This window comes from Anarhichas minor, unplaced genomic scaffold (assembly GCF_050575085.1).
Source record: "Anarhichas minor isolate MPS153535 unplaced genomic scaffold, ASM5057508v1 ptg000062l, whole genome shotgun sequence".
Classification (NCBI taxonomy): Eukaryota; Metazoa; Chordata; class Actinopteri; order Perciformes; family Anarhichadidae; genus Anarhichas; species Anarhichas minor.
This window is the reverse complement of record NW_027466508.1, coordinates 1,859,290-1,879,355: the sequence shown is the minus strand read 5'-3', so window position 1 is coordinate 1,879,355 and position 20,066 is coordinate 1,859,290. Positions and strand designations below refer to the sequence as shown.

The following is a 20,066-nucleotide window of genomic DNA, read 5'->3' as shown; positions in this document are numbered from 1 at the left end:
TGTAAATTTAACGGTGTGGGATGAGGAGAGGGTATTTTTAAAGTGTGTGGGAACCCCAGAAGGAAATAACTGTATCAGAATAGCAGATATGGTGCCGAAACCCGTTAAATCTATTTATAGCTGCTGTGAAAGGCAAGTTTCGATGTACTTCACACACTGACATTTGGGCGTTGGACCTCTTCATACGGACCCATTCTCCTGCTCCGGTTTGTGAAAGGCATAAATGACATGAGGTTTAAATGCTTTTCTTTGAAATCAATAAACTGATCAAAAAAATTTGAATGATTGTTTTTGTACTTTGGGGGGGGACTGGTTTTACTTGCAGCAAGCAATTTGAAATACCTAGTGGAGAGCAAACATACGCTGTTCAGACATTTCTGGAATATGGGGTAATGATTATTTTCAAGGCACATTAGTATGTGATCTACAAGAGTGATGTTTTCACTTGTAAACATTTGTACAGTAGGAGTGGTCACTACTGTCGCATCATGTTCACCCATGTCCAATTCCACAGTTGAGCTACTTAAGACAATGCACAAAGTATTGTTGAATGATAGGCACGAGAGGATATTCTGTTCTGATTTTTACATTATTTTAATATTAAATTGATCTTGCAGAATTCTTGGGGCTACTGGCAAAATCAGGACATTTCTATGAAATGAAATACGAATTGCATAAAGTCAATATGGGCGCCCTATTTATTTAGGACCAGTAGCCCACACGTCCAATAGTCCAGTTTGGAACAGACTTGATTTCAGTATTTTGCCCAGTCAGCCACCAGAGGTCAACATTTACCCACAGTGGAGAGCAGCGCTCCCACCCATCTCATCTTTGCATTGTGGAGAGACTCCGGTGCATGTGCGTAAGTGAAACCTCTCCGGATTGGCTCTGGCTCGTGCGCGGCCATTTTATGCACTCTGTCAACATGGGCACTTTACGCACGAAACCACGATTTAATCAGCCGCTTGCCGGAGCCGGTTGAGTGCGGCACCGCACCAAAAGCACTTGCGCCTCGCGAACCGGTTCTTAATTTTACGCGTAAAGGTGCAATTGAGCCAAATTGGGGGCGCTCCAATCAGAGAGGAGTTTACTAATATGCAAATGCGGCGTTATCACGGGCACGTCAGCAGCAGCAGTAGAGCCGCTGCGCCGTGGTCGCCAGCAGGAGTACAACTAACAACACAGTCACAAGTTCGCCCGAAAAACACTCTTTGTACATCGACGTCTGGAGTTAAACTTTGGCGTTCGTTTCAGGTAAGGAATCACACTTCTTCGTGTGGTTTTTTGAGAGGTGTTTCGGACTCGAGAGGTTCCGTTTCATTCAGTGCGAGGAGCTGTCAAAATCGCGTACGGTCAGTGGTGCTCGCCTCAGCTGTCTGATGACACAGTGCCTCGCTGAGTGGGTATCTTTCACCGGTGGAAATAAGAACGTGACCAGACAAACTTGTCCGCAGCAGTTTTTCCGCGAGTTTGCAGTTGAAATGGCGAAAGTCGTAGTACTTTGTCACAGTTTTGTAGGGTTAAATGATAAATGCGCGTGGCTTCAAAGTAGCGTTCTTGGTCGCGGTGGTCCTGAACTGACAGCGACTAGCCGGGCTTAGTCAGCACCGCACTTAAATGTGGACCCGGTAACTGTTAGCGGGGGGAAATAAGTCGACAGTTTTATTAGAAATTAAAACAAAAAAAGTCCGTCGAGGGGTAACACACTAGTTGTATTACCACGGACACCATCACTGTCGACCTCTTCATCCATCTCCGGCCTCCTCCCCCCACCCCTCCTCCTCCTCCTCCTCCTCCGCGTTGAAGCGTCACGACACCTTTTTGAATCCTGTGGTTTTCCCAAAGTGGAGGTTTTTTGGGAGCACGTGTGACCGACACAACGGGCCGCGGCTACCCAATTTGAATCCAGAATCAAATGCCCCCCCACGTGAATTAAATTTTCGCTTCCACTTAGCGAGGCAATTTGTTGCTTTTTACACATTGTCGCCTCGCCGGCTCATCAAACAAACCGCGTTCATGGGAGTTGGAGCCATTGCTAGCGGGCTGAAGATGAAGAGGATGCTGGGACTTCAGAGGTGAGCCCCGCTGTCTTGTTTTAATGAGAGCAAGACTTCTTAACAAACTTAGCGAAGCTTCGGGAAAAAAACGCGACGAACGTGTCGCCGGCTGTTAACTTATCGTTACCGGCTGCACGTTTAAGACATTCAACGCGCTTTGGAATTAAATGCGCTTTCGGTCACAGCAACATTTGACCGTTGGGCTACTTTGTTTCCTAACGCATTGCTCTTCGGGTAATATCGCCGCACTTTTGATGTTTTTGCAACAAGTTGTTGTTTGGGTGTTGTTTGACTGAGGTGCGCAGAAATGGCCCGATTCAATGGCGACCTCGGGGAAGTTATGTACACGGAGTTCTTGTTGATATTAGGCATGAGTTGCACGTGCCTGGATGGTGCTTACGACGTCATGATTATGAAGGAAACAGCTGGAAGGCGATTTAGGTTTAGGGGATTGGGTTTCTGTCTCGTGGCCAGATTGGGGGGGGGGCGGTTTAAAGGTTAGCAGTGGCTCGGCTAGCAGGCTCAGGAACATGCTGCATGGTACATGAGAAAGATGATATGAAGTGTATACTTTACAACAGATTACTGTTGTAAATCCATCTTGAAGGGACTGCTTCATTTGCCTCAACTTTCAACTTGGTTTTCACTGTGTCTCAGACTTACTTTGAATGTCTCCAACAAGATAATAGGCTGTGTTGGAAATCATTTGAAATAAAACACTAATTAGTACAATTTTAAACAGTTTTTTTTCTGTGTTCATTAAATGAAAGGACACAACCACACTTCTACTTCCATATATTGTCTTGTGTTTGGCAGAGGGTCATTGGTGTCACCCCAAAATGATTAGTGCACATCCTAAATAAGTATCATTATCATCAAACCCTTCGATACATTAAAACCTCTTTTACGAGGGTGAGAGATGGCGTAATTATCACTTATTTTTATCTTAAACTGCTGAGATGTGCCAATTATGCACATTTTCCTTATTCACTATTGACAGTAATTTCACATGCCTCGTGTTTCGCTTGATGTGAGACAATGAGTATGCTGTATATTAAGAGTTGGGCATCCAAAGATGCTTAAAAAAATTAACCACTGGGAATACCTCACATCGGGACCATCACATGATTCCCCAAATGGACAGGGTAGTAAACCACAGGAGTGCAATTAAAGTTGGAGGCACAACCCAAATTGACAGGACTGGCTTAGTGCTGGTGTGAACAGATTTTTATTGGGACTTGTTGACGGTGGTCGGTGATGGGAAAGTGATGATACAAGTGCCTGGTGGTACCACAGCGAGCCCCTGAAAGGAACTTTTAGCTTTGGTGCTGCTAGAGCATTTTCCTACCTCTGTTTGTTCAGCTTATGATTTAACTTTGGTTTAGGCTTCGTGTTTTTAGTCATTTGATTTACATTCACCATATTCTGAATGGACCTCGGTGCTGCAAATTCAATTAACTAAGGTCAGGTGTGACATTACACCTCAACAAAATCACCTTTTAACAACATAGCCTAAATATTGAAAGATTGCCAATTAGACTCACGTTTAGTGTAAGACCTCAGGCTTGTGCCTTCGGTTTGTCAAGAGAATCCTGACAATATTTGTGTTTTTAAATTAGCTCGCAGACTTTAGAATTACCTTTTTAATATTGTCTGTTGCCTGGTGATGTGCTTTGGGATTTAAGAAAGTTTAGCCCCTTATTTATGAATTTGCCTCTGCGGGCACGATGTCCACCATTGCAGTGTAATATATACTATTACTCGCTTTCAGAGTAAGTCACTTTTAGTGATTTATTTGACCTTTTGATTACACAGGTCATGTGTGGTATTTGAGCCTGTCACAGTTGGTTATGTCTTAGTTAACGCTCAGTGTATTTAAACGACTGGTATACTGAAAACCCCACTTTCCTATATGTTTAGCCACTTCTCAGCCTGACTGTCATTTCACATGTATGTCGGCTAATTAAACGATAAGTATCTCCACGAGTTAGACGGAGACACTGGAGAAATGGCCGCGCATGTTTTTGCTTTTTGTGTGCCTGCCTGTGTGCACAGCAAGTCAGCATATAATGACTGACCTGGGTAAGCTTCTGTCATCTTCCGCTGGTCTGTGGTTGCAAAACACTCGTGCACGCACACACACGCTCTAAGCACCTCATCTGCCTCTGTCCCTAGCTGTTGAAATTCTATCAGCTGTTTGCACCTCCCACACATTCTGCAGTAGCAGGGCAGGCGGTTTCGTTGGTTGTAGTTGTGTGGGGTGGGGGGGGGTTGAGGTGTGTTTGTGTGTGTAATAGGGGAGGGGGTCCGTGAAGAGGCACCTGCTGGTGGCTGCACCAGCTGCTTTGCTACACACATGAAAGGTGTTTTCCCCCAGACCCTTTTGACCGAGCCATTACCTGCCTTTTGAAAACTCTTTTTTTTTTTTTTTTTGGACACTGAGTGGGCATTCATCCAATTCTACTAGCCTACAAGCATGTATTACTGGTGATGATAAAAGTGTGTGTGTGTGTGTGTGTGTGTGTGTGTGTGTGTGTGTGTGTGTGTGTGTGTGTGTGTGTGTGTGTGTGTGTGTGTGTGTGTGTGTGTGTGTGTGTGTGTGTGTGTGTGTGTGTGTGTGTGTGTGTGTGTGTGTGTGTGTGTGTGTGTGTGTGTGTGTGTGTGTGTGTGTGTGTGTGTGTGTGTGTGTGTCTGTGTGTGTAGTCTGCAATATGTGATCTGTTTATCTGGACCAGGGGTTTCCAACAAGTAGCTCGTAAGATGCCAGTTGCTCGCTACCCATTTGTGAGGGGCTTGCTAAAGGTTCAGAAATTTGAAAGCACAAAGTCACTTTGTAAACCTGTTGAAATTGATATCCAATCAAATTCACAGACTAGGGTTAGCTTAGCTTAGGTTAGAGACAACAGTCTCTGTTTAACAAACTGTTGAAGAAGTCCAAGGCAGCAACAGAGGCTTGGTTTAGTGGCGCTTTCACACAAAGAAGCCCTTCGCCTCTGACAGGATTGTAATGGAGGTGGAGTCTGAAACGTTAAATAAGGACCAAAAAAGTAAGAAAGAAATTCTATCTGCTATTGGCAATGTACAACGAAGTGCGATGAGTAGCTCTCAGCCACTGTCATTTTATCAAATTATCTCTGAGAGGAAAAAAGGTCTGGAGACCCCTGATCTAGACCATATACTGTATTACTGAGGAAACACGCACGGTCTTCATCTTCTCATACTAATGTTTTATTTTTTTATTTTTTTCTCCCCTCTGTTTTTGGAAAGGGACACAATATAATGGACATGCTGTAGCTCACAGTGAGGCTCATTGGGACCAGCTTGGATCCAGTGGCGTTCCAAAGGTTCCGGTTACCCTCCGGGCTCTGCCATGGACTTCTTTAATGACCCGAACCTCTTTGTTGGAGGACTGGATGGGCTGGACGAGGATGTCTTCCCATCAGCACCATCGCTTGTGGATGAGCTAAACCTCACTGCTGATTTTGAGCCCCTCCAGGTGGAGCCTCTAGTCCCAGGGAAGCACCAAGACATGATGCCACCAGTTACTACTCAACAAGCCATGCCTTCTTACAGTCAGCAGATGGGTCACTACATTGGCATTAAGGCACAGACTCCTATGGGGCAGCCATTTTCTGGTCCTGGGGGCCCAGGTGGTGGTGGTGGAGGAGGTGGTAGCATGATTGCAGACCAGCATGGCCAATACCATAATGCTGCAATGAGCCAAGTACCTCAATCCAATGGACTGTTCTGTGACAGTAGCAGTCCAATGTGGAGCAACCAAGACCAGAACGGGAACATGTACCACCCCTTATCTCAACCGCAACAACAGCTTTGTCATCAGCAGCAACTGCACAACCAGCAACTTCATGTCAGACAACAACAAACACAGCAGCAACAACACCATCCATGTCACCAACAACGGGAGCAGCAGCACAGAATGCAGCAGCTGCAACAACAGCAGCAAAGACATCAGCAACAGCTGTTAAACCAGCACCAGCACCAACAAATCAACACACAGACTATGTCCCTGCAGCAGCAGCATCACAATTTCTCCTTTCACCAGGGAGGGCAATCTCAGAGCCAACAGCAAGTTCACCATACCCAGCAGCAGGTTCAGCACCAACTAACTGTGGGAGGACCAAGGTTCCATTCAAGGGCTATGCCAAGTAAGTCTTATTTGGATCAAAATGCTCCACTGAGCGGGACTTGCTTGCAGCCACAGCCGCAGCAGGCTAGCTACCAGTTGACAAGAGGAGGTCAAGCCTTCTCTGGATCCGGATCGGAAGACCCAAACCTGCCCTTCCCCATGCATTCGTCATCGATGGTTCACTCCCTGCCCACATGCTCAGTCGGCTCTGCCACCGCTTACCAAGCGGCTCAGTACCCTGCCTATCCTGGAGAGCCAGAAATACCCGGCCTCAGTCAGCAGTCCACAGCCTCAGTGTCTCTGCCCAACAGCACCACCGCACCCCTCACTTCTGCAGTGCCTGAGCTCCCAGGGACCGTATGTCAGTTTCCATCCACAGCAGTCATGAGGATCCCGGTGAGCCAGGCAGATGAATGTGCTTTCCGGGCCCTACGTTGCTCTGGAGAACCCCATGGAAACAAGTCATCTGAGATGTTTGGTGAGTCAATGAATTGCTTCCCCAGCATAGCCAGCCAGCTGCCCTCTGAGCAGCCTCAGAGCTGCGGGGCCGTAAACACTAATGGATACCAAGCATTGGGAGACAACCTCCTGCCATCAAAGGCTCAGGTTGGAGACTTGGAGGGCCTGGAGCCTCCTGACCTCCTGCCTGACCTATTGCCCCAGCTGGAGGCTGCTCTCAGCCAACAGGATGCATCCAACTGTTCCTGGGTCCATTCCAGCCAGGAGAGGGGACATGAGCACAGAAAACCACCACCTGTTGAGTACAAGCAAGAAAAGGTAATACAATGTTACAAACTTAAGTATTTGTTTCATTTTTTATATACAAAAGCAATCATTTGTCTGTTTTCAAGCACATGAATGGCAGTACATTTTAGCCATACTGTAGCAGAGCAACCCTCTGAATGTAATATGCTTTTTGCCCTCGTCTAATTTATATCCATACTGCACTCTGTCCTGTACCCCATATGAATGAGGGGTATTTGAGCAGCATGGAGGTTGATAAGCTGAAATTAATTAGAGAACGTACTAATGGGGAACATTTCATTGCTGACATAAAGAGAATGTATTCTTCCCAGTGTGGCATGGCACAGAATCCAGCCACTCGTGTAATGTTTAACTAACTATCCCAGTTAGAACATGCGCCTGTCTAGTAGGAGACCTGCAATCAGTGGTGGAGAGGGGGAAGGTGGAGAGGCGGTACCCAGGGCCGTCTGAAAGCCTTCTGAAAATGATAATGGTCTGTCCGGCATGGACCGTCTATCTGCCCAGTGCGCCGACAGCAGGTCAGGCCTGATTAGGCTAAGAGTGGCAGGAGTGTCTTCAGGACTTAGCTGTAAGCATACTTAAGGCTATATCAAGATGTGGGTCAGGGCAAGTCGGAGGCACTTGCACACTGCCTCCATGGAGTGTGGGGGAGGTTGCACAGTGTTGTGGTGGCTGCCTGTGTGTGTGTGTGAGTGCGTGTGCGTGTGTGTGTGAGTGCATGTGCACATGTGATTGAGCGGGCGGCAAGAAAAAACGAGTGTGGCGGAGGAGAGTGGTTAGCACTTGGGGGAGGGGGGTTTGGGAGATGGAGAGAGCACTAGCTCATGGAAAAAGGAGAGCGTAGGAAAGAAAGAAAAGAGACAGAGAGGAAGAGCACAAGAGGGAGAGGAGAAGCAGAGGGGGAGGCTGGGAGAATGCATTAGCTGCCTGTAACAGGCTTCAGGCGGTTCCTGGACCTCAGTTGGCTAGTAACTTAGCAGCACTGCCTCTTGGCCAACGAGTGACACATGACCAGCAGCAAAAGCAACAGCTGTTTCATAATGGTTTGCACATTAAAAAATGAACTTCAGCACATCCATGTATTCCTTTTTGATCATATTTTTGTTATTACAAAAACAACATCTGTGGTACTAACAATTAAACAGATTTTGTTGAGTGCAACAGATTGTCTCAAACTAGCAACACGCACATGTGGAAAATTCACACATTTTTAATAAGAGCCATTGTGTTTTTCATGGCCCACCACTGACAGTGATGAGTCTTTGTCTTTGCCACTTACGACAAATAAAAAGTTGTTTAGCATTATCTTACAAACCCTACCTTTTCTGTATCCGCACTTCCTCTAATTTATTAACTGCATGAATGATTACCGTTTTACAGTGACAGTTTGAATGACTCATTTAAATCTCTTTAAGCAGTGTCCTGTTACTGACAGCAGACCCATTATCCACCCCCAGACTTCTGAAACAAAACCTATGCCCATGAGCCAAAATACGACCTGTGTGTTGAGTACTGCCTCTGCCATCCCCCAGCAGGCAGCAGGTGACAACAAACCGGGTGGCCTGTGTGAGTGAGCCCTGGTTAGGCGGACCGTTTGCCCATCTGCAGAGGTCCTTGATTGAAATGAGGCCATGAACCACAGCCTCTCCCTGTCTGTGTCAACATCCAGCCCCGTGTCGATGCTTACAGGCTGACTGTGCTATTCATGTGCACCGATGTGTGAAGAGCCTGCTGATAGTGTGTTTGCTGAACAGGCAAGCCATCAGGGGCTAGCTGCCCACTCTTCACTCCCCCGCAGTGAAAGGGGCTAATTAGGATTTGCAATGGTTGTAATGGTCAGCTGCAGCTGTGATTAGCACCTGGGATTCAAGATTGAGTAGTTGTCCCAGGTTGCCAAGTTCTAAAGTTAAATTGAGTTGGAAATAAAAAGGCTTTTGGCCTGTTGCAATGGATCTAAATTGAAATGAACAGATGTGTGTAGCACTCTAGCCTGTCCCATGAATCATTTCAACAGCATTTATGGACTGCAAGGGGCTTTGTCTGAGGGGGTACTTCAAGCTTAAGCCTTGGTTATACTTCTAAATAGATGCGGACAGTAGTTTATACCGTTCACTTGGAGGACGCGTTCCACACATTCACAGTAGATTGCTACACTACCACTTGTAGCGTAGTGGTCCCGCAATCTTGTTTTGCCCGGTCACAACAAATTAACAGTATGCGGACATCTGCAGAGAGCCTACACGTACACCTTTGTGATGACAAAGTTGACCTCACATGGACCCTAGCCGCCCCCTTGCAGATGCTGAAAGTATAATTTCTGCATAAATCACTCTAGTGAGACTCTTCTGAGCTGGATGCTGGTTTGCGATGCTCGTGTGAGTCAGCAATCTTTATGCTGTATGTAGTCAGGACCTCAAGACTGCAGCCTGTGAGCTCTCCGTCAGTGTGTATACTTGTAAATAATTGTGAGATGTAATATGTGTACGTTGAAATAGCAATGTCACAAATCAGTGACTGGGACTGCTTTGTGGCAGTATTAGATTAACAGGTTTTTCACTATGTGGATGTAGCCCCATGCTCGCGATGTGCCCAGAGCGTATGAAAATAACAATGTGCATGCCTAAAGCCTTTGGCAATAAAAGCAGATGACACAAATCTGAAGTAATTTGGGGCTGATTGCCTGTTGCACCACTGTAATTTGATTGGCTATTTGCCATGAACTGTTGGCATCATTGGCTCGTAATTGGCATACTTTTTTTTTTAAAGAAAATATCAACTGTGGCACAAATTTGAAAGCCTGTCTTTTGAAGGAAACCTTGAGATTTTGACGGTATTGGCAAGTACGCAGGTCTGTACAGCGATCCAATATCACGTTATTGTATCATTTATCAGCAAATTTACGCTACGCAAGAACTACCACACGGGTCACTCGCTACCTGATCCATACATCCTGCCCAATCAGTACTGCACATGTGCAAATACTAAACACCTCAGGCACCCTATTTTTTCACAAATCTCTGTTGAAATTGCCAGGAGGGGAGCTAGTTAATGTTGGCTGTTAGCGGCCTTTGGGCAGCACAGACCTGCTTGACCGAATAACAGAGCTTACAGCTGTTAATGGTGGTTCCATTGAGTTACATTATATGTTCGAGGTCCATTGAGTAAATGAGTTTTGGGTATTCAGTATACCTTCAGTAGTGTGCGTAGCATAGAAGTAATGATGTACTAACGTACTCTGCTAATGTTAGCTCCACAGGTTTTTACATAGAAACGTAACGTATCTCCTTCCAACCTCTGTGGGTAACGAGTATCACTATTACAACTGTCTCAGGCACAACGTTTAACTGTGACTTTGCTCACAAGCTACACAACCAGCCTGAAATTGAAGAAAATCTGAGACAATTGCATGAGAGTTTTTGGATTTTTGGATTTACAGATTTAATATATCGCACTAGAGTATTACATATCGCATTTGTCTTTCTATATCACCCTAACATTCAAGGATACACTTGTAAAATGTTGCACAGCACAGTAGTTGTTGGAGAACTTGATGATTGTTTTAAATTGTTTGATTTCGTACATGTTGGATGTCTAATTTGTGCATTTCCTATGGGGACTTTAACTTTGGACATTCAGTTGTGGCTGATTGTCTGAGATATATGTCTTCTTTATTTTGTGTTCTTGATCACAATCCTGATGTCTTGATTTGATAGAGCTATTTATAGGCACAAATTAAAATAATCCCCAAAGGCAAAAAATAAACTGGTTTTAAAGGTTTATGGGCCAACAGCAGCACATTGAAATCACCCTTCCAGGCGTACTCAAACTGAACGAGGATGTTATCCACCCTGGTATCAGTCACGCTTTTTGGTACCTAAGGAGCCATCGTGTTCATTTAAACTGAACCACTACGGTTCTTGTGCACACAAGAAACCAGGTTCATAGGAGACATAAGTTAGCACAAGAAACCAGAGACTGTTGAAATGAACTGCAACCTGGTTACTCTAAAACCAGTGTAGTATGCAGCTGGCCTACAGTTAAATTGAATGACTACCTCCTGCCATATTTTTGGAAAAAAATGATATTGCCATATTTTAAGTGAATTGATGATTTGATGCTGCAGATAAATAGAAAAACAGACTAGACCTGTAACACGAGTATTCAGTTTTTCTCTAGAAGAGCCAGTCGTTTCCTATGTGATGGTATCACATAGCCAGGTACGTTTACCTGTGCTATTACACAACTGTAATATTTAATCAGACCCAAGGCTTCCGCTATAGGGGTACAAAGGGCTCCCTTGCTGAGATGGAAGTGGAGACTGATGGATACTGATGGCCTGGGCTGCTGTAGCCATTACCCCCCCCCCCCCCCCCCCCCCCCCCCGGCAGTGACACCGGGCAGGTGCCTTCTCCCTGCCTGCCTGTATTGCTGATTTAGATTTATTATCTGACTGGGTATCGCTGCTCACTCCACTCTACCCGGACTACTGGTCCCTGAGCTGTATCGCGAGTAAGCAGCAACTTCAGTATCTGTGCGCTCGCAAGTCGGGTTAGCCCGTTTATGTGTGCAATGCTAGCTTTGTTGCTTCCTGACATCTCTGAGGTTTATATAACTCCTAGCCAACCAGACTAGACAGCCAATGCCATAATCAGCCCTGAGACTTGACACCATGCGTCACCCCACATGAGCCATACACGCACACTCACATACACCACTGGGAAACCTGCTGCTTCTGGGACCACATGGTGATAGGCTGTGTCATTCACACACTTTCCCTGAACACCTCCCCCAACATCCATCCATACAGAACTCTGTCTCTCTCTCTCTCTCCGTCTCTCTCTCTCTCTGTGTGTGTGTGTGTGTGTGTGTGTCTCTCTCTCTCGCTCACTCTCACACCAGCATCCGGCCTCATCCGCCTGTCTGTTTGGAGGCCTGCCAGATAAGGGCGGGGGATAACTAGGGGTCAGAGGTAAAGAGGAAGTCAGGCGGTCTTTGCTGCAGGCGGAAAGGGAGGGCTCAGTGGAGGAGGAGGTGGGGGAGGAGCTGGGAGAAGAGAGGGAGGAGGGAGTTGTACTTGGATTGAGTGTCAGCAGCATGTGGGAACGTTGCCAGCTCAAACTGTCAGTAGGTCTGAATTTAAAGTATGGTCTTTTATTCTGCTTTTCTATCCTTCCGTCTCTCTTGCCTCTTTCTCTTGGGATTAAGTGGCTTTGAATATTTTTCTGTGGTGAAGGGTGGGTGAGCTATTGATCACGGTGAAATGTGGATTTTGTTTTACTAAAATGCAAGGCTTTGTTGTTGTGACATGAGGCAATCTCCTTGTACTCATGTTAACCTTTGACTAGCAGAGAGGGGGAAGCTGGGTGGTTAGACTACCAGTGTCTCTAGGAATAAAAAGAGCAAGACGTTATGAAAATCATTTCATCTCAGTGTAATGTGCAATACGGGAAATTAGTAAAGGCATGAAGCAGTTATGACCCCTTTGCCCTTGTTTGCAACTGAAACAGTGGTTGTTGTCTTGTGGTAGAAAGGAGGGATTGTTGGTATAAAACATGTAAAGTAAAGCTTGCATAAAGCCAGCTCAAGTAGAGCTAGTTGGAGTTGGTGTGCTGCAATACGTTTGTCCCGCTGCTCCACTCGATATGTGGTTTTCTTTACCACAATTTGACTTGCAGAAGTTAATGCAAGTGACATTTTCTGCCGAGACGTCAGTTGGCTAACTGGTTACTGATTTGTAAGTTAAGCAAACAGGTTTGTGTCAGGAAGTCATTTGCAAGTTGCCATGGACGCCTATGTTGCAAGTCCAGTCTTTTGTTTATTGAGTGTTATGTGCGTAATTTACAGCATTTTGAAAGAAAGTTGACTGTTGAAACCGGTATGTCGTAATCTCTCATCACTCTGTGTTGTGAGTCAAGCTACAGTACCATCATACAGGCAAAAAGGTACATTTAAATGAACAAAGATGAAAAAAGTATAATGGTTTTAGTGGTTCACCTGGTATTTCATAAAACGTGTTCTATTCTTCTTTCTTGTTTGCTTTATAGCACTTTGCTAAAAGTGTTTTTAATCATGAGAAATAAATAAGCGTCATACAGCAGTCATGTGAGAGTAAAGCCCTTCTTGGTATTCCTCATGTTGCTCTGCAGGCTTCCTCGACGTAGACCTAGACTCCTATACCCAGCATTAATGTTGTCGCACACGATATCTACCAACACCAGTGTGTTCCTGCTACCTTGATGCAGCATTTCATTGAGCAAGCATGTCTGTAGTTCTTATAGCCTTCACTTTACTAAGTGAGAAATTATTCATAAAAATCAAAGATTAGGAGGATTTATTTGTAATGGCAATTTCATATAGTTATCTTACATAGATCGATCCCTGTTAGGAAAATGAGACAGAATTCTGATACAGAAATCCAACACAATAGAACCAAACTGTCTTCAAAATGTGCCCTGTGTAAAGGTATTATCTGTTAAATGTCTGGAAAAATGTAAGGCACCTCCAGACAGAATTTGTAACTGCCAGTAAAAATATCACATATTTAATGTACAACTACAATTTTGAAATGTTGCTGTATCAAATTTGAGTTTATTTGAAATGGCATCAAATTGTAAACACTTCTTTTTTGGTCTGTTTTGTTCGTTGCATCGTGAAACCTTTTTTCTTTTCTTTTTTGGCATGCATTTGGCGAGCATGTATTGTATGTGCTCCCCTCTGTACAATCTCAGAGCTGCTCCGTGATGTGTGTGTGTCTCTCACTCACTCACATACATACATACATACATACATACATACATACATATTGTGTGACATATTAACTGATATATTTATCTACTTGTTACCTGGTTTTCGATTTCAAACTAAATTTAAACGGGAAACACAACATTCCTAAAACACAGTTTTAGCTATATATTCTTATTTATTCTTTTATAACATTCTGCTCATGTAAATGGAGTAGAGGTGATCCTGTTCAATATATTTGTGGGATAAAGCCTGTGTGGCTGCCCTCTACCATTCCAGTGGAGATCCACTCCATGGACACCGGCCTCACACTGAGCGAGAGGTACAAATCAGAGCAGGGAAAAAAAAATCCTTACTTCATCATATGCTGAAGGCTGCAGGTGGAACGCTTACCCGCTCTGTGTGTGTGTGTGTGTGTGTGTGTTCCTTTTTGTGCAGGCAGTGGCCCTGCTCTGCCTTTGCACTACTTCAATAATGAAGGAGTTGTAAAGGTCTGGCAGTAAGCCCCTTGCTGAATTTCCCCTCCACCTCATTCCTCCCCTCGCTCTCGGCCTCTCTTTTTCTCTCTTCTCTCTTTTTTTCTCTCCCTCTCTCTCTCTCTCCCCCTCTCTCCCCAAGGGACCTCCTCTCAGCTCCACTCGTCAGTTTGCACCGATGTTCCCATTAATGAATGGCATCATCCGGCTTGCTTGTTTTCCGCAGCTCGGCTTCACTTCACTGCCTGGTGTCTGACCTGCTGTGCCGTCTCTGATTCAGAGAGCACCGCGCCATTACTCGGAACAATGACGGTTACAAAAACAGCCTTAAAGAAGACGCTTCCCAATGTAGTTGGTGACGCATCATGTAAAGTACACAAAAACCATGAAGTGTTCAATATGCAAAAGACATTTAATTCCTCTGGGGTAGATGAATCGTATAACATCTGCAAAATTGTCACTACTTTGGAGGGAACCTGTGGTGCTTTCAAGTCAATGTTACTGGGAGAAGATTGTCAATCAAATGCTGGTTAATAAGTAATCTTTTGATACGTTTAGATATCTGCATGAGGAGACCCTATATGTTTTTACAACATCAATCTTCTTTCCATAGGGTTGACCATTGTTCTACTGGTTATGATAACATTGTTTGTAGCTGAGTAATTGCTGAGATCTGGGAAGCAGGCGCCGTCCATCAGTTTATAGGCCTGGTTGACCTTTGACCTGTTGTATGTGCTGTACTTTAGTACTGACAGTTTTCCTTCACAAGGAGGGACTACTGCTGACATTAAGGCTGAGGTCACTTTTGTTTTTACCTTTTTTATATTGGGTGGTTTAGATGATCAAGCTGAAATGTTTGCTTTTTTTACAACCTGTTTGAGCTTTGTAAAACAAAATACAACAAATGAGTACATAGATATAAATGTACTGAATCGTTAGGTATTAAAATAAAGGCGTCTGATACCAGATCGGCCCATTGTCCCCGATACCTGATCCAGCTATTTGAGTCGGTATCTCTCTGATGTCGGTGCTTCTCTAGAATGAACCTTGTTTGTAAGACCTTTTCTGAAAGGCCGGAGCATATATTCCAGTAAATCCTCTGTGGGAGAAAATGACACTCAGCTACTGATGTTTTTTAGCAATTTAGAAAATGTTGTTTACTTTGCAAGGATAGTATGTGAAATGGAATCGATTATAAGCTGACTCGCTATGCGGACTGGAACCACTACTTCGATACAGTGCTGCTCTTGCCACCGATATTAGATGGTTCGATTTAACAATGTCAGGCTGAAAGAAAATGTGCATGCTGGCTGAAATTCAACCATGGTGATGTTAACTCTGTCAGGAGATTCAGTGATGAAACCAAGTAGGAATAGAAGAACTATGAGTAAAGAAAAAGCCTGTCTGAGCTGATACATGAAAAGCTTATTTTTGTAGATTACAACTTTTGTTTTTTTTAATGTTGATGCACTGAGGTGGGTCAAGACTGTTGTATTCTTATTTTTGAAAGCATTTTTAAAAGCTTATTTTAATTATCTGACTGCTGATAATACTTCTTGAAACCGTAGCCATGTGCAGTAGTATAGAAAATTGAGGATGCGACGCATTGAGATCCATACAGAATCATGGCGCATTGGAATCGTTGACAGGAGAATCATAATCAAATCTTGAGGGCAGTAAAAAGATGTCCACCTCTAATGCGATGGCTACACAGGTTACCTACCTCTAAAAAGTGTACCCATGTTTTATTTAACACAAAAGAGACTTGCATTTAGAGTGGTGACCTAGGCTTGAACAGGAAAGGATCCACAAGAATGGCACTGCTGGCAAGTCGGCCACTAATTGTGAAGGGTGTCCCTTGGTGGATGGATGGCTTCTTGCTTTCACTCTGGCTCATGCTCGGCAGCGTGTGCCCACAGTGCTATCCCTTAAAATATCTTCTTAAATCTTGCTGAGCGACTGCCCTCTGAGCTCACACTTACAAGAGATACAAGAAGGGCTGATGTATTCTGCATTACCCTCAAACCCAAGTCGAAGCTGTCTTTTCTTTATAGGGGTTAGTAAGATAATGAGCAACACCAAGAAGCCAAACTAAACCAAGACACAAAACAGTGGTCAGGCTACATAGATATTGAAATCACAACTTGTTTTCTTTTACTTTTAAAACTCCCTGAGAGCTGATGGCAGGCGTCTCCTCTCTTTGCCTTGCATTCCTAACCCTTCTCCTTACAGTCCCCCCCCTAGTGGTCCGTTCTGCCCTAGCAGGATAACGAGGTACAACATGCTGCACTTGTAACACTTAACATGGATCTGTACGCTCCTAAACGTCTTTATTAGCTATATAGGAATGGCTGTCTGTGCTGAACTTGATTAAATAAGGGAGTCAATTAGTGGACTGCATAATAGCGCGCTAATAGGTTGTCTTTGTTAAAGCCTGTTGGATTGGAGTTGATTGGGAGTGTAGCAGGGCTGTAGTGGTGAGACACGGCGCTGGATCGCTTGGTTAATTGTATCCAGTGCGCTAATTGCTTTATTTGCACAGAATTAACTGTGTGTGTGTGTCGAACAAGGGAAGGAAACCGGGTGTTTGCATCACATCTGTTTGTCTAGGTACAAAATGCTGCCTAGGACCATGATCTTTGTTTAGACGTGTGTTTACTATAAATAAAGTCAGACAGACGCACACACTGCTGGTAGTGTTGTATCCTCTGAAGTTATTGCAGTTGTCAGACTTGAGCTTTGCTTACTTCTTCTTTTTACATTCTGGGCTTATTGCGTGGTTAACCCTGAGGATACAGCAATCGTCGAAACAGGCTGAAGATTCCTAAATGACCTCACTGATATTATGTAACTGTGAGGTGTTTTACACTCCTTCTCAAAACTATATTTGGAAGTTTAAATTGAGCGTGTCTAGTTTGCGATCAATAATTAATTTTAATTGGTTATTGTAGCCGAGCAAGTACACGACGGCATCGCTGGCACTGTATGTGTTCAAGTCCCTTGATTGTAGGAAGGTGAATGAGGTAGCTGCTTCAAAAGCTGCTTCAAGTGTTGCTTAAAAAACGGACAAAAAAAACATTTATGGAAGTATTATAATTTAGTTGTTTTCTTACAATGATACAGCCACTGAAGTTTTAGTTTTGTGAGTTTATCCTTTCCTGTTTCTCCCCGGGCAGTTCTTCTGTCTGGCTCGGTGAGGCTTTCTGGTCACAGTGGAGCCAACCAGACGGTAGTAACAACGCTCCGTTAGACTTTCAGCAGCTTCTCTAGAGGGCACAATGCTCAGCCCAGCTACTGCTACTCTTGGCCCCGAATAAAGGATCATTAATGCGTGGTGCTGTATTTAATTGGTCGAGGAAGCGTTGCTGTGTGCATCATGTCTCCTTTCATTTATCAACCCTGCCGCTGTCTCACACTTGAGCGTGGCTGCAAACTGGCCTTTAGCGGGGCCTAATCTTTTTGCACCTAGACATAACAGTGCCATCTATTTATCATTAGCGAAGCCAAAGGTATGAGATCTGGTGATGGGTGAGGCGAGGTATTCTTAGTAAACAGGCAACAGCACTGAGAAATATACTCCTGAAGTGTGAAACGTGAGGCAATCAGGCATTGTTTATTTATGGTACCTATGATATGTTGTGGTAATGTTGTAGAAGAGGGCACAGATTTTTAATTGTTTGACATCCAACACCTGAGAGTCTGCTGCAACACAGCGTAGCATTCACTAATTAACAGCTCATTAGCAAAATCTGAAAAACTGTGCATGAACGCTGCATTCTGGGAGCCAAAAATATATACTATACTAAAAACACTATAAATACTATATATACACACACCTTTCAGGAGTCTGCACTCTTGTGTGTGATTGATCAAAATGGCTCCCAGAATGCAGCATTCATGCGCAATCTTACAGATGTGAAAAATGTCTTTGGTAATAATCAGCTGTTACTTTGTGAATGCTGTGCTGGATGTCAAACCACCACAGACGAGTTGTGACCCTGTGAGAGACGCTGGTTGCTGTCTGACGCACGTGAGAGATCCGATCAATAGTGCATCACTATTGTGTTGGCAAGGGCTGTTTCTATTTCACTTGTTGATTAATTAAATCAATCAGTGATAGTTTTGATGATCAATTATGAGAATGTGGATTTTCATGCATCCCTTTTAATATCATTTTAAATGAAAACGTTTCGGATTGTTGGCCATAGATCAAAGAAAGTAAGCAGACCGTGGCTCAACTTCTGGATGACATTTTGCACATAATGGAAAATGAGAGGTGTTGGCTATACAATTTGAGTTAAAATGTTATCGGCTTTAAAAGAAAATGACAGTATGTGTGCTTTTGTGTGGATTTGATGGCTTGCTCAAGGACACTACGGCAGGCTTATTAGCCAGTGCAAGCAGCGTTATGTAGTTCAAACCTAGTTGTGTTTTAAAGCAGAAATAAGTAATAACCAGACATGTGAAGTGTCGACAGCAGAATAAGTGCACAATGGATCAAAAGGCCTTTTTTTTTTTTTTGTCATTCGGTGCACCATGGATAATGTTGCTATTACCACTGAGTGACATTACATTCCAGTTGGCGATGGTTTTCCTCTCTGTGTGTGAGAGGATAGCAGCGGGCTGTACTCTGAAGCACCAGTGGGTGCTATCTTGTCATTTTCACTTCATTGCTAGCTCTCACCCCTCATTTCCCTAATGGTGAGTTAGGTTAGTGGAGAGTGTCACGGTGGCACAGGCGAAAAATGAGCGCAGTGGCGCACTAATGCAGGCTCTTTGATGAGGAAGTAATGGAGTGTTCAGAGACAGACACCTGTGCCACTGCAGCCACCCTACCTCTCTCGATACACACACACATTTTTTTCCACTCGCTTCCTTTCAGCAGCTCCCCTCCCCTTCCTCTACTCCCCTCCCTCATCTGTACTAAAGGAAGCCACTCCTCCTATCACAGAGCTGCCAGCCTTGTTTGCATTAACTGTTTGGTGGCCGAGGAGCAGTGGCTTCACGCCATGTGACCGCTGAAGCGTGTGTTGACTGTTATTTCTCTTTTCGTCTCGCTTTGCTTTTCGTTTTGACACACGTACAAGGGCAAACCTGTTCAGTTGAGGACAAATGTTTTGTCACCACTAACAGCCACTTATTTCTGTGTTTTAAGTGATATGTGATTCAGACTTTGTGTCATTTTTCCACCTTTACAGTGGAAAGGCCATTCTGCTGTGTTGGAGGTGCAATAGGTTGTATAGTTGCGTAGGCAGTTGCGGTAATGCAGGACGCAGTTTTGTCGTCCGTTTATTCTTTTTTTCCCATCTGTGCTCACCTGTATTTGAGTTAACACCCATTGCCGTTTGATGTGTTTGTAGTCAAAGCTGACCCCCTGGTGCTGTGCCCTGGGGGGCATTATCTGACAGTGGATTTGTTTAGCTTGGATAGGACACTATTGCGCCGCTTTCGGTAGGTGTGTGGTCTGATGTAAAGTCCAAACTCCAAGGCCTGGCATGACAGCTGGATTTGATGCCTGCTGCTGCTCCAAACTCTTGGAAATGACAGCCATTTGTTTTTGCACACACAGCAGTCCTCTCCGTCTCTAAAGGAGATATAAAGCCGTAAAACCACAGAGATATAGCAAGAGAACTTCCACTGTTCTACCAGTGTGTCATCTCACCGATCTTATAACCTCCCCCCTCTCTACTCGCACAAACATTGACTCACACGTACACATTTTAAATAAGGCTGTCCACACCATTCCAGTTGGTCAGTTGCATATAACTTTATTTAGGTTCAACATGCAATGTAAAGCCATATTGTGTTGCTTGCCCACATATTTCACACCATACTTTAATAAAATCACAACAAAGTAGTGTAGTTTGCGATCGGCTGAGA

At 44.3% G+C, this 20,066-nt stretch overlaps 1 protein-coding gene across 8 annotated transcripts in view; it reads left to right on the top strand.

Moving 5' to 3' along the window:
* Positions 1–1,001: 1,001 nt before the first annotated feature.
* Positions 1,002–20,066, top strand: part of chd9 (chromodomain helicase DNA binding protein 9) — a 63,775-nt gene continuing 44,710 nt past the window's right edge. For 3 of the 8 annotated variants that reach the window (XM_076077641.1, XM_076077640.1, XM_076077638.1), the window contains exons 1-2: positions 1,003–2,075; positions 5,325–6,981. In XM_076077641.1, the coding sequence (XP_075933756.1) occupies positions 5,428–6,981 (1,554 nt within the window). In that variant the 5' untranslated portion in view covers positions 1,003–2,075; positions 5,325–5,427. Of the gene's footprint in view, positions 2,076–5,324; positions 6,982–12,000; positions 12,094–20,066 lie in introns of those variants that run through there. The other 5 variants (XM_076077639.1, XM_076077637.1, XM_076077636.1 and 2 more) reach the window with 5 other exon arrangements.